The 17,984-nt window shown below is 38.9% G+C and overlaps 1 protein-coding gene and 1 long non-coding RNA gene across 3 annotated transcripts; both read left to right on the top strand.

Moving 5' to 3' along the window:
* Positions 1-5,313: 5,313 nt before the first annotated feature.
* LOC141830319 (uncharacterized) lies at positions 5,314-6,577 on the top strand. Of its 2 annotated transcripts, none has more exons than XR_012601963.1 (5): positions 5,314-5,510; positions 5,610-5,699; positions 5,765-5,944; positions 6,028-6,102; positions 6,337-6,577. It is a non-coding gene; the product is annotated as an uncharacterized LOC141830319 (long non-coding RNA). The 2 variants fall into 2 exon arrangements; XR_012601962.1 differs by having other exon boundaries at positions 6,025-6,102.
* A 9,046-nt stretch (positions 6,578-15,623) lies between these two features.
* On the top strand, positions 15,624-16,983 carry LOC141830990 (WRKY transcription factor 22-like). The gene is made up of 3 exons (XM_074718441.1): positions 15,624-16,027; positions 16,102-16,215; positions 16,299-16,983. Exons 1-3 carry the CDS (start codon positions 15,624-15,626, stop codon positions 16,840-16,842), a joined length of 1,062 nt encoding a protein of 353 aa, XP_074574542.1. The 3' UTR covers positions 16,843-16,983.
* Positions 16,984-17,984: the final 1,001 nt, after the last annotated feature.

The raw sequence follows: 17,984 nt of genomic DNA, 5'->3' as shown, positions 1-17,984 counted from the left end.
GCAGAGGGGGATCGGCTTGTCAGGAAGTTTGTTTGAATAACTTAATTGAGTGTTTGTTGATTACGACCCAAATCTGAGGAGAGGAGAGGAGAGGAGAGTGCACTGGCAATTATGTGACTTGAAGAAAGGATAAGAACAGCTTGGCAGTTCCCATGTTTGGGGGCCAAGTCTGCTTTTGACGAGACACCACCTCTACCCTACTTCAATTTGTGAGGAAATTTTCCTGTTTATGTATATTAAGCACTGAGTCAAGTGCTGAAAAGCCTGGCAGTCCATTGTTGATCCGTGCGTGGTCCAGTCCAATCTTGTTCACTTGTGCCCTTGGGGAGAAATTTCACTTGTGATTGGTTAACTTGTTCAAAAGTTGTTGGTTAGACACAATATGAACTCAGACTACATAGATTGACAACTAGATTAGCTGACTATGAGCGTCGTTAGATGACCTACTGTTCCCTGATGGTTTCCATCGACTACTTGCAGGTACAGAGAATCCAATCATCGTATCGTCTATGATTAGGTGCTCTGCTTTTATTATTGTCTAGGAGCATCTTAACTGCTCGTCAACTGCTCATCAACCACTCTAATGCTACAGATTGGCCGTGGCTGTCAACACAGATTCTGTTTTATCGACGTCTGACTGCAAGATCATGTTTTAAACTCTGGCGCGCAGGTCTAACCGAAAAGCTCCAGGGCGTGTGATCTGACGCGCTTCCGGGTGTGGCTCCGACACTTCAGCCACGGCCAGGATTTTCAAACGCCTGCTGCCTTAGTTTGGACGCCACTCGTTCTTGTCCGGCAATTACGGCCATCACTGGTCTCATCCACGTGGACGTCACTCGTAGTCAAAGCATGAAGGTCGACGTCCTTGTTATTAAATTCTGCCGCCGTAGATTTGATTCGATTTGTTATGTTGATGGGGTAGTTTGACTTTAAAACGACAGCTGCATGCGCCGGGCTCCTGCTTCGTCCCCTGCAGATGGCACAAAGCCAGCGTCTATGAGTCTGTTTGGGTTGACTCCCGACGGGCTGGAGAGTCAACTCGGGCCGGCAGTGTGGACACGCGTTTTGGGCCGAGTCTATGAGATGTAGAGATGAGTTGTAACTCGGTGACTTGTAAGGCTAGAACTTGGACAAACATACACTTCATGGATGAGTTCCTGGTCACGGTTACTGCTTCTAATTAGTTTAGATTGTGGCACTACTTTGAAAGAATATCGACGCGAGCAACTTAATGATCTGCAACTTACAAGATGATTGAAATATCAAATAACAGGTATTACTCCAGAGCATTAGCTAAAACTTTAATATATGATACAATAAGAAATAAAGGTAGCGTTTCATGAAGAGATAAAACTGCCTGATCCTAAACATTCCGACTAATAGTGTTCAAAGATGATGATCCTCTTATATTCTGAACTCATATTTTGCCCTTAATTGGAAGATTCATAGTTGATGCCAGATGAAACATCAGTAATCATGACAGATGAAACAGAAGGTCCCTTCTCACACTATGGCTTGATTCAGAAGCTCATAATTATTGCAGAACTAGATCTTGTAGGACTTAGGAATTATTGATGCTGATCCAAACCCTTGTTTAGCTATCTGCTAGCATGTTCTCTTCTCTGTCGATTCAGGAAAGCAGCAGCCTTCCAGACAAGGTCATGGAATTGGCACAACATATATGATTGGACGTTTGGTATTAGTTTCTGTTTCGGCTGGATGCCGTAGACGGTTAAACTATCAGTCAAGAATATGCCACCTCAATCGTTGGTGGTCCCGCCGACGAGAAGAATATGAGGAAGAAAAAAACTGAACGAACGGACTAGTAGGGCTTTGAAGATTTTCGACGGACTACTCCGACGCTCAAGTCAGTCCAGAAAAGTAGCAAGAAGGAAGGAGAAGTAGTGCTTGAAGAATCTGGAATTCAAGAGAGCGTTTTCATACATGTGCTGGAGTTTATATACTCACTGAGGGAGATATCTGTGCGGAGGCACGAGGTGGTTGCGGAGATAGATTCTGTACATCCCTGACAAGTGAGCAGACATGATAACATTTAAGGGACAAGGTCTGCAGACCTAATAACCGTCCTATGATTCGGGCATGCGGATCATTCTTGTCTTTTAGTTGAGAATGGAAAATCGAGATGATAGAAGTCTGGCAACCTAGTAACTATCCCTCTCTCGTGGCAGGGTTCGCACGCTTGAGTGTCTTGCTAGTAGGTGTTGCTAGGCTACCTTTAGATAGGGAGGTACCAGGGAAGGACAACGTCGGAGTGGCATAGTGATCAGGTTTGTCGAGACAGAGTCGATCGAGACCGGAAAAGAGATTGAACAGCTGAGCCGCTTAGAGCCGAGAGCAATGGCGGACGGGCGAGGTTGAGACTGAGCATATGAATGAGTGAGTAAAGTAGCCGAGTCTGTATTCGAGCGATCGAGATAGTTGGGCTCATGGTCGGGTAACTGAGTGGCTGAGACAGCCGAGTGTCGAGTGGCTGGGTGGCCGAGACAGTCGAGTGCCGAGTGGTCGAATAAAATCACAATTGAATCAGTCATATGGGGTTTGACCGTTGACCCATTGACCTGTCAGACTGGACTGATTATTGACTTCCATTTTATCACGTCAGGCCTCTAAAGATCCACCGTATCAGTTCCTATACCTGATGGAATTGACACTGTACTCATCGATCCAGTGAAGTCTAGTTTTATTGTTATCCAGCCAGTACTTTGTGTATGCTTTATTTCTTCTAGGAATTATTGAGTTCATTGACAACTCTGCTACAGCAGCAGGGCCTTCCTGCGTCCTGTGACACAATTCTTCCATAAGAAGGGCAGAGCAATGCAGGAAGATTTACTGTGTTTCTGCATTAACAAATGGGCAGGAATTGGAGGAATAGAATGATATTGTTGTGGGAGGATCTGGGGCTACATTGGTTGTGATTCTGTGGGCACCAAAAGGTTCGAAGACAATGCTGAGTGGTGCCTTCCAGCTGCTATTGGTGGTGTTGAGGGGCTCATTATCCTTGTTTCTCTGTTTTCTTCTTCTTCTTCTTTTCAGCAAATTCCACCGAGAACTGGTGATCAGCACTTTTGATGAACGCAGTGGTTGTGCATCCTTCAAATTGAAGAGCAAAAGTAAGCAGATTTGTATACACGATGCCAACTCTGACAATTTAAAGCTTCTCTTCTTTCATCGGCTGCATTATAAAGGTAGAATACTCAATATTGTGTTTCTTTTGAGATAGAAACAAAAGAAAGAAAGAAGAGTTAATGTTGGAAATTTGGTTTTGAACTTTCAGAGATAATTCAAGTGGATTCCTTCAGATAAATCTGAAAATTGATCAAAAAATTAAAATTTACAATTTGAACAAATAATTTTAAAATATTATAATTTCAAATAAAGTCAATTCTGAAAAATTTATATTATATTTGATGTTGTTAGGATTTAATTGGTTCCGTGCCTAGATCCTACGAGGGCTTCGGTGTGGAGCACTAACTAAGCATGTATGCATTGGACACTTTAAGGCATGCACATTTTGCACTGATATGACATGATATGGAAATCAAGTGGGCTCATTGTGAATCAATGATATGGTTTAATCTGGCTTATCAAATTAAGATGAACGGATCAGGTTTATTAGATGAGAGGACATAAGTGTTGGTACAATCGATCTCTGATCAAAGTTGATCAAGTTTAAGTTAAATTTGATATTTAATTAATATGTTAGATGAATATCAAATAGTTAAAATTAATCGAATACTTGACAGTCTATCAATATATTAGTTAGCAATAGTAAAGTCCAAGTGAATTATAGTTGATTAGACATTTGATAAAATACAATAAAAAGTTAGCAAGAGAAAAGTTTAAATCAGTCACAATTGACCGAACATGTGGTGATTAAAAGTCAAATAGAGAGTTGACAAAAGGAATATCATGGTTGATTGGACACTTGACATGCGAAGGAAAATCCAAGTGAGTCTTGGAGGATCGGACACTTGACATGAGAAAATGAAGTCCAAGTGGATTATGAAGGATTGGACACTTGACATGTGGATGGAAGTCCTAGCAAGTCAAGAATAATCGGATGTTAAGTGCGTGAAGTTCGGACATGTCACGGTTGATTAAATGTTGGGCAACGAAAAGTCCAAGTACGTCACATTTGATCAAATGTTGGGCATAGGAAGTCATGGTAGGTTGAGGTCAATCGGATACCAAGGAAGATGAATTTTCACCTTTGGAAAGGTTGAAATAGGGTCAGCAGTCGACTAATAAGAAGTGGCAGTCAACTGGTAAACCCTAAATCCCGAATTCGGATTTGAAAATTAAAAGGGGGTTTACTGCTTGATCAGTCGATTACTATATATTAGCAATCGACTAGTAAGCAACAGTCGACTAATGATAATGGACAGTCAATTAATGTCGATCGGTAAATAAGCAAAAGTAATCGATTCGATTGATAACATCAATCAATTGATAATGGATACTAGTTGATTGATGTCGATAAAAAATCGAACAGAAGCAAATAGATTCAACTGCGGGATTTGACTGATTAGAAAATAGTAGACTGATAGTAATGAACAGTCAACTAATGTTGGGATGGATGGAGCCGTTGAGCTAACAAATCATAACAACGCTCGAATCTACAATGAATTAGCCGATTGATGGGTAAAATCAATCAACTGATAGGCGGAACTCAGTCCGACATCAACCCTATAAAAAGAGAATTTTGAGGAAGATCGAGAAATCAGTTCTTAAAAGGTTGAAAACGAAGTGTTGTTGTATTTTCTACCACCAAGAGACATTCCAAAACGATAAAAGAGCAAGCAAAGTCAAGATCATTATGTAAAATTATTTTTGCTTTTTATTTGTATTGCTTGTATTTATTATGAAATCAGATTGTAAGAGACTTCTCCACCTTCGAAAAATATCTGAGAATGAATAGAAAGATAGTGGGATAGTCGTTAGAACTAGATCTTGAATGTAGTCTCACCTTGGGAGGTGGTGAACCATATAAAACTATTGATGTGATTGAATCTATTCACTCCCCCTTCTTCCCCCATCCGACTAGCTTATAACAATCCTAACAATAAGTGCTCCTTTGGATGATTCAATCTCATCCATTGAATTTAATGAAGGACTCAGATGTGTTATGAAGGGACATAGTGTAAAATACCTAAACTCTAAGGGTTTATTGGTAAATAACCTAAATGGGTTAAAGGGTAATAGGTTTTGGATTCAAGCCCGATAACTAACCAACCCGTTAAGAAACTGATAAAAGTCGAAACCTCCTCCTCCTTCGCGATCTGGTCACTCTGCTTCGCCTCTGTTCGCTCGTCTCCGACGCACGCGTGCCACGATCTCTCCATCGCCGGTGCCGATCGAAGCTGGAGGAAGCCGGCGATTGGAGCTAGGGTTGGTGAGGGCTGGATCTCGCCGGAAGTCCCTCGGATCGGGGCGTGGGGCAGCTCTGGGCGAAGGGGCCGGAAACGAAGAGGAGGAAAAGAGGAGGATCGGTAAGTCGAGATCTGGGATTTTGTAGGGTTTCTTGTAGAGATTTCGTTGTTTCGCTGAGGGATTTCGGATTTGCAAAGTTGGATTTGCCGGATTTTCAGGTTTGGATTGTGGATCGGGAATTGACCCTGTTGGATTTGGGTTGCTGCCGTGAAGAAGAGGAACGGCGGTGAACCAGAGGAAGAGGAACGGTAAGCCGATCTTGAATCTTTAGGGTTTCTTGAGTCTAGATCTTGATTGTTTCTCCTTTCCACAGTTCATTGAGGGGTTTCTTTCACTCGATCCTGCCGTATTCTGTTCCGTCTGTGGATTTCGGAGGAGAATCGAAGCTGAGATCTAAGCCCTTGAACTAAGCTGATCTGTTTGGTTGGTTTTGGCTGTAAGGAAGGAGAACAGAAAGAGGGTTAAGTCAAGAGGATCTAGGGCTTCAATCAAGGTGAGGTTCTACTATTGAATCTGATCGGTTGTTGATGGTGCATTTTAGTGAGTGTGAGTTAATGAATGTGCCCTGTTCAGTAGGTTTTGTGGGATTTGACTGGTGAAGAGAAGGTGGACTCAAATTGGGAATCAGAGCCTTCTAGAAATAAATCTGAGGTAAGAATCTTATTGATTCTAATTGATTATTAGGAATGAGAAATGAAATGGTAGAGTTGTTCAGTTTATGTTGAGAGTGATGATCAGTAGCTAAGTACTGTGTTGTTGGATTTGTGGTTTTAGTGGTTGATTTGGAACAGATCCTAGAGGGAAGGGTTTAGATCTAAGTTGATTTAATTATTTATTAGTCTTTGATTAATGTTGTAATTAGGGATATTATTTACCCTATTGCAGGACCTTGACTTATTGGTCCTATTACGTGGAGTTATATTTTCTGGGGGTTCTATCGTTGATAGACGTCTGATCAGGTGGGTACCCTGTACTTGGTCAATACAGGTTCTCTACGGTGCATGTTTCTTCCTGTTGTTTTCTACCATGTTGAAACTGTTGATACTTAGTTTATTTACCTCGTTGACATCTGTTGATACTCGATGCTTGATACTTATTGTTGACCTTTATGATGATCAGTATTTATACTATCCTGTTCACATGTTAGAGACATGGTTGATATCTTATACCGTTGATACTTGACACATGTTGGTTGACCTTAGGATTACCTACCTATTGTTAGAATAAATCTTAACTGTTGTAATCCTGACCGATGATGTCCTTTAGAGATTCATGTTGAACATGCTATATGATTGTAGCTATTACATGTTGGGATGATCACCATACATTCATACAGTTGTAGTTGTTGTTGTTGGTGGATCTTACCTGCACTGTGTTGAGGTGCCACATAGGTAAGAGGTTTGCACTATAGTTGGGTGCACCAGGACTGACTCTCTAGCCTCCTGCCACACTGCCCCTCCCCACTTATCTATAGTGGTCAGTTGTCGGAGCTGGCAGCATGTCATGTCTGGCCCCCAGTTTACTGAGCTCTGGGAGAGTGACTGGGACGACGAGTGCGGACAGTGACGGATATTTTGGTTGCTATGGTTGCTGCGTATTTACATGCACCGTTGGTAGATTGATATAGATATTTATTTTACCTTCGTCATATGCTTACGATTGATGCACTTGCTTGCTATGACTGTTGCACTTGTATGACATTACATACATGATACATGTAGATTTTTTTATTTGTTGCACAGTATGACCTATTCTGGATTACCATACTGATATACCTTGTTGTATAGTAGGATTTATTCCTATTCTATTCTGTTGATATACCATGATTATTACCATGATCCATGCTGATACCTGTTAGTGGTAGTTTGTTTCTTACTCAGTCTATTTCTGCTTACTTCAGTTGATTCTTATATTATTCCTGCTGTTGTACTTTACATGCACTTCTTTCTGTACCCACTGAGTATTTAAATGCTCACTACCCAGACCCTGGGGTTGTATTGATTTCTCCCCAGGTAACAGATAGATTACTTGGAGCTTGGAGAGGTTGCCTGGTCGTATCCATCTCACCTCCGGAGGTTTTCTATTGGTTGTGTTTGGAGTTTTCGTTATTTCGATACGGTTTATAGTGTATTTGGTTATGGACTTGTACATGGACTATATTGTGTTGGTTGGTATTCGTAGTATTCATCGTTCGGATTTACGATGTTTTTCTGTTTCGTCGATTTTGCTTATTGTGGACATTTTGCATGTGATGCATTAGTGATTACGACCGTGTAGGCCTTATTTTGCATGGATATGTGTATGTGTGATGTGTTAAGGACGTGTAGTCCTTATTCCAGCCGCCTGTGGGTGTGTATGCATATTTGTATTAGGGAATTGCCACAGTTACTGGGGAGATGCTGCCGAAATTTTTCGGACGGCCTTCCCGGGGCGTGACACATAGTGTTCCTTCAAATGAGATTTTATCTGAGTCGTTAATTTCAAAATGGATGAATCCAAATTAGATGAATTCAAATGAACGGACAATGTATTCCTTGGGATGGGATGCAATCTGGATCGCCTAATTCAAATTGGACGGATCTGATATGATTGAACTCAAAAATTCCTCTAACCATTCGTATGGTATAAATAAGGTCCCCTTCTTTGCAAATTTATTCATTCAAATCAAAATACATGTATAAAACATTCCATACTTGTATTCTAGAGAGTTCAGAAGCATTTTTGATTTGGAGTTTTTGTGATTACAATATGTCTATCACAATATAAAATTATTATATTTTGAGAAATAATTATCATATTATGTGCGGAGTAAATTCATCTTAAAGAAATAAAGTCTAACTCTATCCTCGACTTTGTCTAAATAAATTAAACCATCATTCTGCCCATGTTCAAATTGCATCATCTTCGTCAGCTTCAATAGTTAATACATCAATCTAGTAAATCTAGTAGAGCCTTTAAAACAATGATTTATATATCTCTAACAACTTGTTTATATTATCCCTTGATTTAAATGCTCAAACCCAAGTTCATAGTGGATAACTTTTCTCAATTTATATATTCTTTTTATTTGTCCATAGTTGATTATGCGAGAATAAATTGGAGTTATAGTATGGATGCCACATTATCGACCAAATGAACAGTTTGAAAGATGTTGGGTTTTAATGTAAAATCTGGATGTTAAGCAATATTAGATAAAAATAAAAAGATAATTATAAATTTAAGAAAAATTTTAAATATTCTACCCAATTAAATTGATGTATTAATCTAAGAAAGAATAAAGAAAGAGTAAAAGATATATCACCATATAAATGTAACAGGAAAATTAGTAACTGATCAAAACAAGGATGATGTATAATAAAATAATATATTAAACACAGAATATGGTTAGATGCATCCGAATATATGGTTTAAGCAGAAACTGAGAATGCCTACACAATGCTCAGATAATCTTCTTCTTGATAAAGCCAAGAATTTAAAGGAAAGAACCAGTGCTTAAAGCTAGAGACGAAGGAACGAATGAATTACACAAAAAGTTAAAATATTTTTATCGTTTATATATGAAAGGTTGGATTCTAAATTTATTAGTGGATTATTTTTTGCTTTATTTTTCATCCATTTAAAATTGGATGGGATTGACTTTCCTTTCCTCTACGCAATTGTTGATAAAATTTAATATAAATATTAATATGTCAGTGGGACAATGAGTTGACATATTTTAATTAATTAGTGGTGAAATTCATATTTAATATATTTGAATAATGGGTATGTAGTTGAGTTAATGGAGGAGAATAATAGGATAATAATTGTATTATGGAGTTAGTGGCTAATGTTGAGGAGTTAGTGGATTAGTGAGTAAGTTATGTATTAGCCTAGGTGACTTGTTTATCAAAGAAATGCATTGAAAATTTTTTATTTTATCCTTTTTGTCGACCCTCGATCTTTTATTATTGTGTAAAATTTTTTTATTATTTTTTTTAACAGTAGTATCAGAGTCAAATTTAGAGGAGAGTCATGACTGTTAAGACCCGTGTGAACTAGAGGGGGGTGAATAACTCCGATCACTTCTCATCTTGAACTTATGCTCGTCGTTTGAATGCGCAGCGGAAACCTTGATTCAAACGTGACTTCACATGCATAATTCTTGGATTTTACTTGGTATCCGCTTCCTTGAGGCGACTAATTCAAGGGTCCACTCTGTGCTATCTACCTCTACTATGAACTCTTCCTTTTCGGATACTTTTGGGAGGCGGAGAAGTCTCTCACAAGATAGTTCTTACAAAAACATAACAATACAACAAGAAATAGGAATACAAATACAAATTAAAGCAAAAACACCTTTATAAATAAGATTTTGCTTTGGATGATTTCTTGTTGCTTGAAATAGCCTCTTGTTGGTATGGAAATACAACAACACTTCATTCTCAAACCCTCAAGAATTGGTACCTTCTCCTACAAATAAAATCTTACTTATACAGTTGATGTTAGAGTTGATTTCTGCCTATCAGTCGACTGATATCCTTTACCAGACGACTAATATGGTCAACGATCAAATAACGACTTCTGAACCTTTTGAAATCTATCTGATTTTGTCAATTTTCAAATATCAGTCGACTAATTAGAAACTCAGTCGACTGAACTTCCAATCAGTCGACTGATTTTCCAATCAGTCGAATTGATTTGTTTCTATATACTTTTAAAACAGTATCAGTCGACTGATTAATCTGATCGGTCGACTGATACCCTAATCAGTCGATTGATTACCCTGATCAGTTGAGTCGACTTACTTCTGTTCAGTTTTGATCCAAATTAGTTGACTAATACACATAATCAGTCGAATTGATTTGAGTAAAAAGATACATCTTTGAACGAGCTTCGTTTTGCACCAAAGATCGTCCCGTTCCGATATTCGAGTCAAAAGTTATGACCTTTGAAAGTTTGTTATGTCGTTTCCAACTTCCTTTGCATGACATTCGGTCATCCTTGACCTATCAAGACGTCCCGTTGCCTAGCATATGATCAACCTTGATCTGTCAGGACTTCATATCACCAAGTGTCCGATCAACCTTGATCCACTTGGACTTTCCTCTTACCAACTTCCTTATCGGACTTCCGATCACCAAGTGTTCGATCAACCTTGATCCACTTGGACTCTCCATCTCGTGCCAAGTGTCTGGTCAATCTTGATCCACTTGGACTTTCCTCTTGCCAACTTCCTTATTGAACTTCCGATCACCAAGTGTTCGGTCAACTTTGACCCACTTGGACTTTCCATCTCGTGCCTGCCAAGTGTTTGGTCCTCTCCATGACCTACTTGGACTTCTCATCTCATGCCAAGTGTCTGGTCCTCCATGACCCACTTGGACTTCTCATCTCGTGCCAAGTGTCCGATCCTCCATGACCCATTTGGACTTTCTACCATCAAGTATTTGATCAACCTGACCTATTTGACACCTAATCAATATATTGATCAAACATCAAAATCCAACTCAAGTCAAACCAAGCTTGGTCAACCTTGACCCGAGGTTAATTGCACCCAACAATGACTTCTGAAAATTTTGTACAACTAGTCATTCCTCAAATTGATAGTCACTATGACTATTGGAGCATGATCATGGAGAGTTGCTTAAGGTCCAAAGAATATTGGACGGTCGTGATTTCTGAAGTAGCAGAACTGACAGAAAGTGTTACGCTAACAGATGCATAGAAGATGGAGCATGAAGTGTTGAAATTGAAGGATCTTAAAGCAAAGAATTATATCTTCCAAACTATTAATCGCTGAATCTTGGAAACTATTCTCTACAAGCATACTGCCAAAGATATTTGAGATTCTATGAAGAAGAAATACCAAGGTACGATAAGGGCTAATAGACAATAGCTTCAAGCACTTCATTTAGAGTTTGAAATGCTCAGAATGAAATCAGAGGAATAATCAGAGGAATCAATTACAGATTATTTTTTGAGAATGATAATAATCGTCAACAAAATATGGATTCTTGGTGACAAGACAGAGGATGTTCTCATTATTGAGAAAATTTTTCGATCTATAATATCAAAATTTAATTTTGTTATCTGCTCTATCGAAAAAGTCAATGGTATAAGTCTACTTTTAATTGATGAATTATAAAGTTCATTGTTGGTTCATGAGTAAAAAATCAATCAACATGAAAAAGAGGAGTAGACATTGTGGGCTTTATCAAAAAATTATTCTACAAATGATTAGGAGTGATAGAGGGTGAGGAAGGAATACATGTCGAAATATAGGAAGTAGAAACAACAATGATTTGCTATTGTTTTCAGACCAAGGTGATGATCCACTTATACAATTTGCTTTGTTTTCAGACTCTCATAGCTTTTGAAGTGGCTATCAAAGAACCAAAATGGAGAAAGACTATGGATGATGAAATTATAGCAATTGAAAAAAAATAATACATGAGAGTTATGTGATCTTCCTAAAGGGCAAAAGCCAATTGGTGTAACGTGGGTTTACGAGACAAAGCTAAAGCAAAATAGTGAGATCGACAAGTACAAGACAAGATTGGTAGCAAAGGGCTATAAGCAAGAATTTGGTGTTGATTATAAAAAAGTTTTTGCTCCTATGGAAAAACATTATACAATTAGATTGGTGATAGCGATGGTGACCCAAAACTCATGGCCTATCTTTCAATTGGATGTAAAATTAGCACTCCTCTATGGAGATTTGAAAGAAGAGGTACTTTCGATCAACCTCGTAGTTATATAAAATTTGATAATGAGTATATAATTTGTAGATTAAAGAAAACTCTATATGGATTAAAACAAGCCCCACAAGCTTGGTATAATCGTATAGAAACTTATTTTGAAGGAAGGATTTCAAAAATATCCTTATGAACATAATCTTTTCACTAAGATTGAAGATGGAGGAAAAATATTGATAGTTTGTTTATATGTAGATGATTTAATTTACATTGAAAATAGTACATCTATGTTTGAAAATTTTAAAAACTCCATGACGATAGAATTTGAGATGTCTGATCTTGGTATGATGCATTATTTCTTTGGCATTGAAGTGGTGCAAACTTTGTTGGAATTTTTATTTCTCAAAGAAGGTATGTGCAAGAAATTCTAGATATGTTTCAGTTAAAAGATTGCAATCTTGTAAATACTCCATCTAAGTTTGTAGTGAAGCTATACAAAGACATTGGAGGAAAGAAAGTTGATGCCACACTTTACAAATAGATAGTGGGAAGTAAAATATATTTGACATCAACAAGACCTGATATAATACATGTTGTAAGTATGATTAGTAGCTACATGAATTTTGCTACAAAAATGCACCTCTTAATTGCAAAGAGAAGTTTTTGGTACTTTCAAGGTACTAAAGAATTTGTGTTGTTCTATAAAAAGGGAGAAAAATTAGATCTATGTGGTTTTGTAAATAGTGATTATGTTGGAGATCTAGAAGATTGAAAAAGTACATCTAGGTATGTTTTCATGTTTAGGACGAGAGTTGTTTCATGGTTCTCAAAGAAACAATCTATTGTTACATTATCATCCATTGAAATTGAATTTGTTGTTGTAACATTTTGAGATTGCTAAGCTATTTGGCTAAAGAAATTCTTATAGATTTCAAAGATAATGAACCTACTCAGATTTATTATAACAATAGTTCAACAACAAAGCTTTTCAAAAATTTAGTGCTACATGGTCAAAGTAAACACGTAGATGTGAAATGTCATTTCTCGAAGAATCTCACAAATAATGAAATTATTAATCTTATTTACTACAAGAGTACGTGACAATCGAATTATTAATATACTAACAAAATCTCTCAAATTTCTTGCATTTCAAAAGCTTAGAAAGCTATTTATACTAACAAAATCTCTCATTTTTACATACCACATACTTAATCTAAATTCGATCTTAATCCGTTTAATGAATGATTTTAATTTCAAATTCTCACATGACCCATTTATAAATAGGTTGATTCATTTGCGACTTAGTTAATTAAACTAATTAAGCATGACATATCCATTAAATAAATAACATTCTAATTACTTTTGATTATATAAATAACACATTAGTTGAAAGTAACTGATTATTTAACTAGATATCACCGTATCTATAGGCATAAGATCTATTATTGTCGCATGCATACTAGTTATACCATAGTTGATGCCTTATCTCAAAATCTCTATCACCAAGGACTCTCTTATATGATATATTTTGTTATCCACTTTTAAACAAATACTTAGGGTTTCAATTAGGTTTAAACTAACCGATCAAAGACTACTAAGACTCCTTACTAGCCAAAGCTTCATCCAACTAACATCTTGGTAGAAAACATTCTTCTATCCCAAAGGAAGAATAATCTTGATTAACAACACATCAACAATGACCATCATCTATTAGTGTTGATCTACAAGCTAGTACCTTCTTCAATCTCTAAAATTATTCATCGATTTAGGAGAACCTTTCTTTGGTTATATTAGAGAGATTTTTGCTCAAGTGTGAAGTGTTTAGCTCAAAATCTTAGGCTAAGAAATTTGGAGGTTAAATTTTCATATGCCCTCCATCATTTTTTTAACCCTTATTTTCTTGAATTGCTCCTTAAATTTTAAATTCATTTATCTCCTTCTCCAAATTTAACTTTTGGATCGAAATAACCCTTAATTATTTAACCCTAACTCTCTTTGTTATCGTCTATCAAACAGTCCAATTGTGACTTCTAAAATGCCAACACAAAGGGTAAAAGCAAAAAAAATTTTTTTAACAATTGATGAAACTTGAAGTTTTAATGTTGTGTTAAAAATCTTAAATAATGATAACTCTAACCCTAAAGCCTTCTTAGTTTACTCCACCTCCCTAGTCGTTTGGCTGGGATTATGGGTTATGGAGGCATGAATCATGGTGTGATGGTGAGGCAATGTAGGAATTGCGAATCATGTCTTATTGCGTTCTATAACTACAAGAGTGTTATGAAGGATTGTAATAAGAGTGGAAGTGCTTGATAAATCGAGCTTCACATAGGAGCTCAACACATTGGAGGGGGGAGCTCGGGCCGGGGAGCACGAAGTAGAGAGCTTGAGAAGCTTGAAGTAGAGAGGTCGAGGAGTTTAAGGTGGAGAATTCAAGGATCTTGGAGTAAAGAGCTCGTGAAGCTCGGAGTGGAGAGCTTGAGGGAGCTCGTTCTTAACAGAGATGGTGACTATGAATCTCCATAAGTGTCCAAATATCGATATGTCAATCTAGCGAAAGAGATCCAACTGACTTTCTATGAACTAACATCTTTATATGTATTTATAAGAGAATTGAATCAAAATAAAATCACATATGCATGACCTACTGACTTATAGCAAAACCGATATTATAGGATATCAACATTCAATTTTTTTTGAAAAATATTAGTTTTAATAAGAACTAAAGATATTTAAAAAGTTTTAAAAAAAATATTAGATGAAAAAGACATTAGAAAAAAGAATAATTAACTTTTGAAGCTTTTTCTCTCCTCTAAATTTTATTGCAACCTTTTAATTATATTATATGAATTATAAATATTATATATTAACGAGTTCGAATTAAATTTGATTAATTTTATATGAGTTATTTCAATTCGAATTAAATTTATTTAATTTTTAAATGAATCATTTTCGAATTAAATTTGAATCATCTAGGAACTATTTAATTTTATTATGAGTTAAATTTAAAAATTAAAATTTAAATCAAACTCAAATTTAAGAAAAATAAATCGAGGTTAAGCTCGAATATCTTACCGATTAGATTTCACCCTTGATTGTACCCTACCCTTACCTTTGTCATGTAAAGAAAGTCACGGGCCAAGTGGGAGAAAAATCCAAAGCCGGTTTTCCAAAAAAAGAAAACAAGAAAAAAAAAAGAAGGAAAACAACCGCTTTTTGTGTGGATCCCACGTATCGCCCTCCACACGAACTGGTCCCTTCCTCCAAACAGACCGCTTTCATTCTTACCGTATATAAAGATCGTATCACGCTTCCTCTTCCCTCTTTGTCAGAGCGACAGATAAAGAGCAAAAAAAAGTCAGCGCTGCTCGCCCGCCTTCTCTCTTCCCCTTTTCCGACGTCTTCCTCCTTTCGGTCAACGCCGCCATCTCGCTTTGCACGCGGCGGAAGCATGACTAAATAGCCAATAGCTTGAGCGAGGTGATTAATTGCTGTGCGATGTGGTCATCCTCGCCGTGGGTGGCTGCTGAAGAAGAGTGGGATCTTGGCGCGGTGGTGCGGGGTCGCCGTTTGCAGTCGACGCCGAGGAGCGAAACCGCTTGGCTTCCTTCCCCAACGACACTGGACGACGAGGCGGCGGAGGAGGCAGCGGCAGAGGCTGGTAAAGGTGTCTTCTTTTCGGATTTCCCGGATCTGCTACAGAGACGGGATGGATTCCAGGAGCTGGAGGAGCTTTACAAGCCTTTCTTTTTTCCCGAAATCCAGCAGCAGCCGCTACGGCGGTTAGGAAGTCCTTCGGCATCGTGGGTTTCCCCTGCTTACGCTTCCACCTCCGTCGTGGAGTTTCCGCAGCCTCAGAAAGCCCACCGGCCGCCGCCTCATTTCCCTCGTTCCAGAAGGAGGTTGATGTAGCTCCTCTTCCAATCTGCAGATTAAAAGAGCGAACTCTGATCTAGAAATTGAATTTTCATTCCAGGAAGAACCAGCAAAAGAAGGTGGTATGCCACGTTCCAGCCGACGGGCTCTCAGCCGACGTGTGGGCGTGGCGAAAGTACGGCCAAAAGCCCATCAAGGGTTCTCCTTATCCTCGGTAAATGATATAAGCTTTCTCTGTATCGAATATGGCTTCGAAACGAGCAAGAAAGAAGCTAATTTTGCGTGTTGGGGATACAGGGGATACTACCGTTGCAGCAGCTCCAAGTGTTGCCTCGCGCGAAAGCAGGTGGAGAGAAGCCGAGTTGACCCGGCCATGTTCATCATCACCTACACCGCCGAGCACAACCACCCTGTGCCCACTCATCGCAACTCCCTCGCCGGAAGCAGCCGCCACAAATTCCCTTCCACTGCCCCTGCATCCGCTTCCGCGGACAACGGCGCGCAGCCTCCTTCCGCCAACCACTCATCCAACCCCCCGTCGTTGGGTCTCTCCCCCACCACCCCGCTCACGGCCCCCATGGAGGACGAAATCCTCCGCCTCCGCTCAGAGGACGGAGACGCCGGAGACGAAGCGGAGGACGACGAGGAAGAGGACGAAATGCTACTGGACGTGGAGGACATGCACGTCATGGGCGAAGACGACTTGCTGTTCTTGGGCGGAGCTACCTCACCTGAGGCGGAGGCCTTGCTCGACGACGGAGGCGCGTCTGCAGATCACCGTTTCCCCCTACCATGGACGCCGCACAGCAGCAACGCGGCCGCGTCAGCCGGCGGCATCTGATGTCCCTCCTCTGTTCCTTCTTTACCCGGCAAACAGCTGACACAGCAGTCGCAGAGCCAGGAAGAGAGAGAAACGAAGAGGGAGGAAGGCACCATCTTGTCCATTCATTTTCTCTCTCAGACAAGGATTTTGAGAGCTGTATAGTTCATGAGAAATTATTAAATGAAATCAAGTTACAGATATGCATTCATTTTTTTTTCTTTGTAACTTTCCGCGATCATCTTCCTTCCTCAAGCTCCTTTGCCTTCCGATCTCTTCTAAGAATTCAATACTCTATTTGCATTGACTTCTTACTTTAAAAAAAGAGAGATAATCAAGTCAAGTCTACGCCTTTGTTTGTGCTCCAAGAACCACGCAATGCTTTAGGATTGCTAAACAATCTTATCAGGGGTCTTGTCATCTTCCAATCTAATCTTAATCTACTGCCTCCTCTCTTCTTTCAGTTAACCAATCATCAAAGCAACATTATTTAAAGCCGGTTCCTATCAAACCTAATCACACTTGTCCATCCTCGAGATCCAACAGCAATACTTTTCCTCAATCGAGATGTAATTAAGTCCCTGCAGCAGCATCTACAGAACAGAGGTGTACTAAACAATTCATCAATGACCATAACCGATGTGAGATTCCTTCCAATCCCAAGATGATGAGCCACAAACAGATGACTAACTTATCTTCGAGATCTTCAGTCGTCCCAGTTTAAAATAATCACACGGGGATAAGTTCTCTGCAATAAAGATTGACTTAGAAAAAGTAGCACTGGCGTTAGAAGGTGTCTATGCGCTGCGCATGCCACAGGCCACAGGGAACGGCTACATCAAATTGTTAATGGCCTTTTTGGCATGTGTTTCTGCTTGGAGTTGCCCTCCTCACGAAGCACGCATCCACCACAAGAAGAAAGAGCCTTCCGGGACTCTGCTTGTGAATAAAGAACCAGAATTCTAATGAAACTGATCGCCATCACATTGATTCTTCTTCTTTCACTGTTCTATTTTATGGCTTGGAGAATTATGTGAGAATCGATGGGATGAAGATGGATCGCCCACGTAGAAAGAGACAAAGGATGCGCCATCGTATGCTATAGATGGAGAAGCAAACAAACAATAAACAATAGTGCAAAATCTGGGGCACATGAAGCCTTC

Source organism: Curcuma longa, chromosome 6, assembly GCF_044706935.1.
Source record: "Curcuma longa cultivar G26 ecotype Majalengka, Jawa Barat chromosome 6, ITB_CL_G26_1.1, whole genome shotgun sequence".
Classification (NCBI taxonomy): domain Eukaryota; kingdom Viridiplantae; phylum Streptophyta; class Magnoliopsida; order Zingiberales; family Zingiberaceae; genus Curcuma; species Curcuma longa.
Note: the sequence above shows the minus strand (reverse complement) of the source record. Positions and strands in the feature narration are given on the sequence as shown.

What these genes read in the sequence shown, in the direction of transcription:
- LOC141830990 (XM_074718441.1), top strand. Translation starts at nt 15,624, where the DNA reads ATGTGGTCATCCTCGCCGTGGGTGGCTGCTGAAGAAGAGTGGGATCTT. An exon ending in TTCCCTCGTTCCAGAAGGAG is followed by an intron (nt 16,028 to 16,101) that starts GTTGATGTAGCT and finishes TTTTCATTCCAG; the next exon opens with GAAGAACCAGCAAAAGAAGG. An exon ending in AAGGGTTCTCCTTATCCTCG is followed by an intron (nt 16,216 to 16,298) that starts GTAAATGATATA and finishes TTGGGGATACAG; the next exon opens with GGGATACTACCGTTGCAGCA.